Raw genomic sequence first — 9812 nt, 5'->3', positions numbered from 1 at the left:
CGTACGCCTTCCAGAGGTCGCTTATTATTTTCGTTCCTTCCTCGATGTTGTCCCTTATGATGGGAAGGAGTGTTTCCCGAGACCTGTTTGCAACGACTTGGAAGAAGCATTTACGACTGCCTCTTTCGATGCCTCCAAAGACCCACTCTCCTTTGACCTAAAACACATTGCGCCGATGAGTGAGTGCCGTGAAAAAAAACGCAACTTATTTTTACCCGATGTCCACGATTGTACTTGCGCTTGCCGAATTTGCTTTCGTCGAATTCGACGATCATTCCCGGCCCCCCCTATCTTCTGCGAGTGTCGTTCGACGAAGACGCTGCACACCTCTCGGCAAAAGGAATACCAATCGACGATTGTCGTGCGCGAGAGGTGTCCAGCGTCTAGCATGGCGTGGGTTTGAGGGCGCTGTCGCACGAAGAGGCAAGTGATGTGTATAATTTGCAGCAGCGTCAAGTTGGAGTCTTCAAACCACGTCCCGTTTCGCACCGACCGCTCCATGCCGCATTTTGAACAGCGCCACAGATAGAGGCCTTCTTCTCTTCTATGGCCTGTTCCAAGGCGAAAAGCGCGCTTCATCGGTCGGCGACACGACGGACACCGACGCGTTCCTTCCGTCGCCAAAAGACCTCGTCTTTGCGCCCACGAAACGACGCCGTCGTCGGTCGATTGTATCTCGTCGCGAAGGTCGTCCGAGCGAAGAGGTCGTTGCGCTGTCATATCGTTGACGGATTAATATGTGCCTCGCCTATAAGAGCGCGCGGCGCGCGCGTAACCCTATCTCCCCAGCGCGCCCTTTCTTAGATTTTGCCCATAAGCGCACGATGCGATCAACCACAGATTTCGACACTTTTGGTGGCATCGAGGCCGCCGCTAAACCCTAGCGCGCTCCGTCCGCGCTTAACTAAATCTGTTGTGGCACCTGGGGGCAAATCATAAATGCTGCGATCGAGCTAAGATCTAAGCATATTTTGTTGCAGCAAGGCCGCCGCAAAACCCCATAGCGCTCCCTCCGCGTTGAACTAAATCTGTTGTGACACCTGAGAGAAACTCCCACACTATGCGACGCCTGCCTGTTTATCACTCCTTTATTAAAAATCGTCGTCTGATATGCACTGCATGCAATTCTCAGCGTACAGTTCTGTGCAATCGCACAAAAACGACAGGCAATTGTGCGGATCCGGAGGAACATCGGCGTATGGCAGACGCCGATTTAAGCCGAGCTCGTTTCCTGTTGGCGCGTCTCGCTGCAGGTGAAGCCACCCGAAGTAGCGGAGGCACTCTTGATGCTCGCCTTCACGATTTCTCGCCGGATGATCGAAAACGAGGCGCCGCGGCGACACTTGCGAGCGCGAAAGATGAAAAACTTCTTCGATCGTTTCGATCATCGACGGCGTCGCGCCGGGGCCAACGAACGTCCACGTCGGATAGGTTGCACGCAAGTCGTCGATCGAATGCGGCTGCGAGAAAAGGGCAATTGAACGAAGTCGAAATTGCGCAGACGGAAATTCCTCGCAAACGACGCCCCGGAAGGTGCCGACGTCGAAAAAGTCATTTTGATGGCACCAACCGGGGCCGACTTGTCGCTCGTATATCCATATGTAGAAGCGGACCGTATATCTGTCATCCATTTGATTGGCGAGATTGAAGGGGATTGGCGTAAGGGAACTTGAAATCGTCATCGATTGCCGTAACAATAAGGAATGAAGCGTCGACGAGGGGAGGCCAAAATAGAGGTAATACGAGTTCTTTGGTAGAACGAGGAGTAAGAAAACCCCTTTACGATGCTCGAAACTTCGGATTCTTTGCTCGAAATGCAGAAATTTCCATGTTTTCGAGCATCGTTCGACGCTCGTTCGCGAGCGCATCCCCCGCATCGAGCTTCGCGTACGCACCGAAAAGTGCCACGAAACCCTTCCCTACCCTAACCCTAACCCTTTGCGACTAAGTAGACGTAAGTGCTTCAAAAAAACGAAGCGATTTGCGGTGGTTATAGACAAAAAAACCGTGCTGTATTCCTTTGTCACCGTAAGCCCTGTAGTATTACGGCCTTTATGTGGGAGTGCACGTGCAATTATTTTTCATTAGTTTTACCCCGCCTTAAGCTCCTCCTTCGGTTCATACTGTATTCTATCCAAAATAAGTTTGCTTTGCCTGGCATGTTTACGCATATTTTGCCATCTAATAGGTTCTTAGTAAATCGGTCGCCGACGCATTTGGGCACTTTCGGTCAGACGACACGAACGAAACAGAGCTCTTCGTACGGATGATGGACACATTTTTCGACATTCTAAACGGTCAATGCCTCTCTGAAGGAATAAAGAAAAGAAAACCAGATCTTTTTCGTACAGTTCTGCAGACGATGAACGACTACAGGTGAAATCAGTGAAATCAAAATTGACTGTCTAATTTTCATGCTAGTGGCTGAGGAATGAATTTTTAGCTTACTTTGATGATTGGCGGAGAGAAGTTGCCGCGAGACCAGAATTTTCTGCAAAAGAAAAGCAGTTGATGCAGCTGTCTATAGAAACGTTACAGGGACTTCGAATTACTGGTGAAGGGCCCACACCTAGCATATATGAAGTAGCTCATTCTTTGTATACAGTTTATTCTTTCGTCCAATTGGTGCCTCTACTGCTCCAAATTTCTGGCGGCGATTATGTCCTAAGTGAAAGATTCTGTCGGGATCCGTTGGAAATGTTCTTTGGCAAGGTGAGAAGCTGACGCGGAAGTAATACCAATCCGACCGTAAAGGAGTTAAACGACAGCGCAGTAAGCATAAGAATGCCGGGCTCTGCTGCACTTGCCCCTCTTCGAGGAAACTGCAGGAAGAGAAGACGAGCTTTACAAGAGATACAGATTAGTGACACTCCTTTGCCTAAACGTCGTTTAAAGAGAAAGGTACAATAAAGGTACAGTGTGCCTAAATTGCAAAAGTCTTTCGCAATGGTGCGGATTTTGCTGTGGTTTTAGAGTGCGTGTTCTTGTATTTTTCCATGCAACTTCCGGCCATAGAATACCCACAAATTAATGATGTCTTCCAAGAGTAGCCAAGAATTTTCAAAGTCGACTTTATCTGATTCGACAAGTGACAGCATTTATATAAACCTGTGACGGCACGTGACGGCGTTCATATTAATTGACGACGGTACACCTGCGGAGGCAATTGGGTTGTGGGCGTAGCGCGCATTGACCCGGGGCGAATGGTTTGCACCGATTCTCCGAGGAGACTCATCCCGGCCGGTGCGGATACCAATCCAAACCCCCGACTAGCCTCGCAAGCCAGTCCCTTCTCCCTGATCTCCCGTATAAACACGGTAGGGGAGAAGGGCCTGGTACTTGAACGGAGCGTCATAGGTCATGTGATGCCCGGTCTTGTTGGCGTGGTCGACCGAGTTGTAGGCGCGGTCGATCACATGACTGATAACATATGTATGATGGAACCTTTCCCCGCACGTGCATCCCTCATTCGCTGACCAGCTAATGAAATACTCACCTTTTCAAAAGTCTTCACTTCACCTTCGTCCATATCGCGCGCGCTCCCTCTCTAACATGGACGCTACCGAAGAGGTTCCCGAAACGAGCCCGGAAGGCATTCTTCGCAACGTTTTCAAACTGAAAGAGTTCCGCGCCGGCCAGCTGAAGGCCATCGAGTCTCTTCGGGATGGAAGAGACGTTGTTGTTCGCCTGAGCACGAATGGAGGGAAGTCGCTGGTGTATCAGCTCTTTCCAAGGCTCTTTGGCGATTCGTCGTGCTGCCTTGTCATCAGTCCTCTTTCTGCTCTTATGTCTGAGCAGGCAAGTTGTTGTCTATTGCCTCATGATCCTAACAGTTGTGGTAGGTCGAGAAGTTACGTGATCTGGGACTGAAGGCAATTTGCCTGATTGTGCCTGCCCATGCAAAGGATCTGTCAAACAAAATTATTGACAGATGCCAATATTGTAAGAACATATACTTTGGCTGTTTACGACCATAGGTAATCAGACTTTGTCAGTCTACATGTCACCTGAGTGTGCTGTCAGTTCTTCATGGATGGACGTTATGAAAGAAATCAGACACTGTCTTCATCTGATTGCGGTCGACGAAGCCCATTGTGTAGCTGAATGGTAGACTACTGATTCGAATAAAGTATATGTTCCATCAATGAAATTTCTGCGCAGGGGAAACAGTTTTAGGGTTAATTTCTCTTACCTGAGTCGTCTGAGAAGACTCAGCTGCTGTCCAGTAGTCGCTCTCACTGCCACTGCCACGAAGACAACCATGAAGATCATATGTGAAAGAGTTGGGATTGTTGATCCAACATACGTGGTAGAGCCAATTGATTGCTCCAATCTGTATTTCACTTTTCTGACGAAAAAGCAAAGTCACGAAGTTGGGCTTATACAGTCTACTTTGAGAGTGCATTCATGTAAATTGTATTCCATTTCCTTCTTAGGCTACTTTGCAGCCAGTCTCCGAAGGGCTTCGAAATGGCGAGCAGAGGAAAACGATAATTTTCGTTCGAAGAAAAGAAATTGCGACGACCTTATGGGACCTCCTCCGCATTTTTCCCGAAGTGTCCATTCATCACTTGTCTTTGGAGTCCAAAACTAGAAGGGAAACAGAACAGAAATTTAGAGACAAAAAGCTACTTGTAGTCATTGCTACTATAGGCTTTGGCATGGTAACTCCAATTCAACTTTGCTACTGTGTCGAGCTTCTAAAAAGAGTCGGGGGTCTTAGGGTATCGATATAAGGAACGTAAGGCTTGTCATTTTCTATGGAATTCCGGAGTCAGTTAGTCAGCTCTTTCAAGTAAGTTCTACTCTGATATTGGGAATATGACTTCAGCCATTTTTAGATGTTTGGCAGAGATGGACGCGACGGCCTACCATCAACGTGTGAATATTCTCCTTTACAGGCCAAGTTCTATCAGAGGCAAAACTGTGGATGCTGATATCAAGGATTTGATGTCAACCAATTCGTGCATTCGACGAAAATTCTGCCAGTTACTCGAATCTTCATTCGACGAAACACACTGCCCGGATTCCTGCTGCAGCAATTGCAAGCATGATTGCAACGACCCAAACAAGATGTTCGTTTACCAGCCACGTCCTCGGCAACCTCGAAAACGTGTTGCATCACCTAAGAAAACAAAAACGAAAAGTTGGCCGCCGAGGGAAATCAACAGAACGACCCTGAGCGGACAATTGGTGGAGTGGCGGAAAAAAGAAGCACGTCTGAGAGGGATGTCATGTTTTGGCAAGGAGGCAGTGGCAAGCAACTCTCTTTTACAGCATATTGTGGATATGAGCCATGCCATAGAAACTGTCGAAGATGTACAAGCCATTCCCGGTGTTAAGCCTCACCTAGCTGCATCGTTATTCAGAGCCATTGAGCCATCAGAAATGAATGCGCCTAGATGTTTGGAGGACTGCACCGATCTGTTGTAATCAAAATAAATCAACATCCTCCAAATCAATTATTTGTCGCCTAATTGGCTCCACTTCGTCACAGCTACCTCCCTTTGCCAGAAAATCCCGAAGCCATCCCTTCTCCAATTTCAAAATCCCTTCCCTGCGTGGATCAACGAACTTCCATCCTTCAAGCAGTCGCCTCTCCTTGTCCACTATCACGCCATTATTCACGAGAGTGTTCACCATTTTCTCTACGTCTTCTCTTGAAGATCGAATGGTATGAGATGATTTCCTATCAATTCGCAGTATGTGCTCCAATTTTCGTCCTCCCTCTAATAGTTCTTTCGCCGCTTTAGACACCAAAAACAGGTGGGACTTCGTCAAGTTTGCACCACTGCCACAAACGGCATTTTTGATCACCCTAATAACAGGAGTTAATATCAACAGTTTGCAAACAGCGTCCGAGAGCTTACAGGTTGTAATGCTCAATGAGCTGGTCAATAGGCTTTCCATGGCCAGGTTTGCCAGCCATATTGACCGTCCTGAAATGGGTATGTATGAACGTCGTGGCAGGGTCCAGTCAGCTTCAACGTTTGCCAATAAATTGGCTGCCTCATTTGCGTAGTTGTATTTATGCCCTCCTAGCAAATGAGGCAGCCAATATCTCCACATCCTAATTATTTCGGGCCCGTTCTCGTATCTGACTGCTTCTCGGAGATTGCAGTACAGAAAACCCATGTGGAGTAGCGCCCTGTGGTACGTGTAAACTTCGTCACAAGCTTCTTCCGGAAATGGAGGATTTTTCACAACAACCGTTGACTCAAAAATTTCTCTTAAAGTATCCTGGAGCCAGGAAATCTGATCTCGATCCGGCAGCCTCATCTTTTCAGTCGTATTTTGAGTCCCAGTTGCGAGCAGATAGCTGAGGCCAAATGAGCATAGAAAACCTAGTAGACTGAATTAAAACCGATTTCCTAATAGTGCTCTCGTTCACTAACATGCTGAAAAACTCGTCAGCTGATTGAAATTTCTTTGCCGATTTGTCCACAGCATTTCGCTTTATGAGCAATTTCATATGTGCCAAGGTGCCTATGCATGTATCCTTTCCCCACAAAGTCTCAAAGCATAGCCCAAGACATTCCCATAGGAAGTGGAAATCACCTTTGGAAATTTAAAATTTATATCTATTACAACGCTTCTCTAATAGAACAGTGAACCTGGTGACTCATTTGCCCACTGCAGAGTGTTGAAGGGCACTGGCTCCGGCTTACGAAGACGTTTCGCCGCGCGAATATTCTTGCATGTCAGTTGGTCGCCCACTATTGGCTGTCGAGTATGAAAATAAAAAAGACTGACACAGGCCAAGAATATGCACTTGCCAAGGGATTGCAATCGCTTTTATGGAGATCTTGAGCTATTGCTTTCATTATGTCTATGTTGCCGTCCTTTTTCCCTTCATTTATATCCAGAATTTCCAGAGGTGTTACGTCAGGTTTGCAGGGGACCCTGAACGGCTTCCTTTGGGGACACGACGAGGAAATATGCGAAAGAGAAGGAAAAGTGCTCGTCATGAACCGCATGATGTACTCCGTCCCAGATTCAGTCAGCAGATCATTGTCATCTGCTGATGGGAGAATGTCTGCTTCGAGAAGCTGGCGCCTAGTAACCTGAAAAGTAACATAATCACTGCCTATGTCCTTTGGGGTAAAGCAATTACTCGTCTATTATCAGTCAAAGATTGAAGATTGGTGATATTACTGAAATCAATGACGAGGCGGGTTGTCATGTCCCAGCGCTCCATGTGGATGTCTACAGGAACGTACATAATCTTGACTATTGCTTATGCTGCCTTACCAGCTCGTTCGTGGAGAACATTCTTAGTAATATTCAAATTGTCGAAGGTTACAATGCGAGCGGAGTTGCCGCGTGACTCTGGAACGACTAGATTATTGGAAATAGCCTTTAGAGTATCCCATGAATGGGTGTATGATGCTGCAATGCCCATGGCGTTCAAAGCTCTTATGACCTAGGTCGAATCATAAATTGTGGTGTCATACAATTTTAAAACATACCTGTTTGCTAGTGGCGTGACCAAGCAGGAGAGCTGACACTAACATGGGAATAACCATTGATGCTTTTGATCTTGACCTCTGCCTCATCATGACGCCAAAAACGATAGCAGTAGCTTTCTCGTTCTGAATATCATCCGCCTCTGATCCTCTTCTCGATGTAAGTAGACATGATATCAAATCAATCAAATTGGGCGCGAGTGATTTCGCCCAGGATAGGTGAGACGAGAAGCAAAACTCCTCGACCTCGTATTCGGCAACCACCAGACGATCCATTTCCGCGGACAATTCGCGCACAACACTGGTCCAGTCAATATTCGGGTAAGGTGTTTGGGTTGACACTAATATACCTCAGTCAATACCGTACAATAACTGAAAAAGCTCTACCATCAACTTCTTTCGGCTCTTCAGCTTCGTTCGGCTCTTGGACTTCTCTCCTCTTTGTGATGCCGACGTACACGCGCGACGATCCACGTTTCTTTGTTTGGACAAAAGGAAAGGCAGTGTGCACCAGGTTTGCGACTTGTACGTGGCTTAGAGAGGCGGAATAGCGTGAGCGAACGACCCTCTGCACATCTCTCACGGGAACTGCGCCGCTAGGACCAGCTGCATCGAACTCCCGCCGGAGCCTATGCAGCATAGCTTCAAAGTAAGTCTGACAGCGCGGTAAGGGGCCAACCAAGCACAGCGATTGTCGAATTTCTCGTCTTTCAAGTCCGTGTCCATGTTAGAGACCGTGTCCATGTTAGAGAGGGAGCGCGCGCGAGGTGGACGAAGGTGAAGTGAAGACTTTTGAAAAGGTGAGCATTTCATTAGCTAGTCAGCGAATGAGGGATGCACGTGCGGGAAAAGGTTCCATCATACATATGCTATCAGTCATGTGATCGACCGCGCCTACAACTCGGTCGACCACGCCAACAAGACCGGGCATCACATGACCTATGACGCTCCGTTCAAGTACCAGGCCCTTCTCCCCTACTGTGTTTATACGGGAGATCAGGGAGAAGGGACTGGCTTGCGAGGCTAACCCCCGACAGCCCGGCGGCCATTGCTCGAGAAAGAGCATGTACCTGTGGGAGGGAGAGGGAGGGGCGACGCTCGTGCGGTGAAGGCGCGAATGAGGTCCTCCGTAGCCGTCGCGTGCTTATGTTTACCGAAGTGCCTACCCGCGCCACGCCCCTCGTGCGTCATCAAATACGTTTACCATTGGCTAAACTCCACTTGACGACGGTACAGCTGCGGAGGCAATTGGTTTGTTGGCGTAGCGCGCACGGATCCGGGGCGGGTGGTGTGCACCGATTCATTCTACGGGGACACTCATCCCGGCTTGTGTGGATACCAATCCAAACCCCCCATACACTCGCCAACGAGACGCACAGGATCGTTGGCGACCCCAAAGGACGGGACGAAGCTCCCCGTGGACTCAAATTACACCAAACCATAGTGTATTCGCACAACGTATACGGGACCTCTTCGACTATTGATAAAGGTTTTCTCATGCTATTAATAAATAGCACTCTCCGCTTACGTTGCCGCCAATCGGCGCGAGAAACTCGCCAGATCACGCGGATCCATCCGGATATAGTGCGCGTAAGCGTCGCTACGCCACCGTCCGAGCGTTCGAATCGTCGAGTCTTCAATCCCCGCTGCTGCCGCCGATGTCGCTGGGCCGATACGAAAGCTGTGGCCCGAATAGCGATCGGCGGGGATGCCACGAGCGCGTAAGGCTGCTTTAACGTGGTCGACGAGCGCCTTTCGCGACAACGCCGAGTCATCCTCAAAGACGAAAAGGGGGTGTTTTCCCCACTGTTGCAATTGGTCACAAGCGTGCTTTGTCTACAACACACAGAACATTTGTAACCCCCTAAATCACTGCCCACCCACAGGAGAGGATACGTACAACAAAAGCATTGGGTCTATATAGAGTAGGAATGTGAATTTCTCTCAATAATAGCTAATTGCGTGACGAGTTCTCGAACGAGCAACTAGACGTGACATCATCATACATCTAGTATGTGAGGGTTACATCATGTATATAGAGTACCTCAGCTGGAATTCTTCGTCGATAGGCCAAGGCGAATACGCTTGACTTTTTCCGCTGTCGTCTCCTTCCAACTGTCGTCGTCGTCGTCGTACCGCTGCGCTGATTTGAATGTTTTCTGCAGTGAGCAGCACTCGCTGAACAGACGGCTTGTTATAATCCGGGCTTGTGTACATCGGTCCGTTCATTGGTCGATTCGGAAAGGCGGCCTTCGAACGATGGACGCTTGTAGCTCAGAGAACAGTGGCGTATTGCTCGCCAAAGGCATCGCGAAGCTTCCTCTCGCCCGTCTCCAGCCTCAACAC

At 48.5% G+C, this 9812-nt stretch overlaps 2 protein-coding genes across 2 annotated transcripts; one reads left to right on the top strand and one right to left on the bottom strand.

Annotated features, from left to right (window-relative positions):
- Window positions 1-3552: 3552 nt before the first annotated feature.
- Window positions 3553-4111, top strand: LOC136192249 (ATP-dependent DNA helicase RecQ-like). Its single transcript, XM_065980782.1, has 3 exons — window positions 3553-3798; window positions 3843-3942; window positions 3978-4111. The coding sequence occupies exons 1-3, from the start codon at window positions 3553-3555 to the stop codon at window positions 4109-4111; spliced, it is 480 nt and encodes a 159-aa protein (XP_065836854.1).
- LOC136192536 (uncharacterized) lies at window positions 3755-8895 on the bottom strand. Its single transcript, XM_065981181.1, has 12 exons — window positions 8671-8895; window positions 7854-8062; window positions 7470-7807; window positions 7252-7423; window positions 7115-7206; window positions 6777-7064; window positions 6615-6723; window positions 6396-6558; window positions 5871-6344; window positions 4307-5818; window positions 3957-4244; window positions 3755-3908 (listed from the first exon to the last, which is right to left on the bottom strand). Exons 3-9 carry the CDS (start codon window positions 7740-7742, stop codon window positions 6284-6286), a joined length of 1158 nt encoding a protein of 385 aa, XP_065837253.1. The 5' UTR covers window positions 7743-7807; window positions 7854-8062; window positions 8671-8895; the 3' UTR covers window positions 3755-3908; window positions 3957-4244; window positions 4307-5818; window positions 5871-6283.
- Between the last annotated feature and the right edge of the window lie 917 nt (window positions 8896-9812).

Source organism: Oscarella lobularis, chromosome 10, assembly GCF_947507565.1.
Source record: "Oscarella lobularis chromosome 10, ooOscLobu1.1, whole genome shotgun sequence".
Taxonomy (NCBI): Eukaryota; Metazoa; Porifera; class Homoscleromorpha; order Homosclerophorida; family Oscarellidae; genus Oscarella; species Oscarella lobularis.
The sequence above is the reverse complement of the archived record's forward strand: the minus strand, read 5'-3'. Positions and strand labels throughout refer to the sequence as shown.

Coding starts and splice junctions, on each gene's coding strand:
- LOC136192249 (XM_065980782.1), top strand. CDS start 3,553: ATGGACGCTACCGAAGAGGTTCCCGAAACGAGCCCGGAAGGCATTCTT. Junction 3,799..3,842: donor CTGCTCTTATGTCTGAGCAG/GCAAGTTGTTGT, acceptor CAGTTGTGGTAG/GTCGAGAAGTTACGTGATCT. Junction 3,943..3,977: donor TATTGACAGATGCCAATATT/GTAAGAACATAT, acceptor TTACGACCATAG/GTAATCAGACTTTGTCAGTC.
- LOC136192536 (XM_065981181.1), bottom strand. CDS start 7,742: ATGGATCGTCTGGTGGTTGCCGAATACGAGGTCGAGGAGTTTTGCTTC. Junction 7,207..7,251: donor TGTTCTCCACGAACGAGCTG/GTAAGGCAGCAT, acceptor ACGTTCCTGTAG/ACATCCACATGGAGCGCTGG. Junction 6,559..6,614: donor GTGGGCAAATGAGTCACCAG/GTTCACTGTTCT, acceptor AAATTTCCAAAG/GTGATTTCCACTTCCTATGG.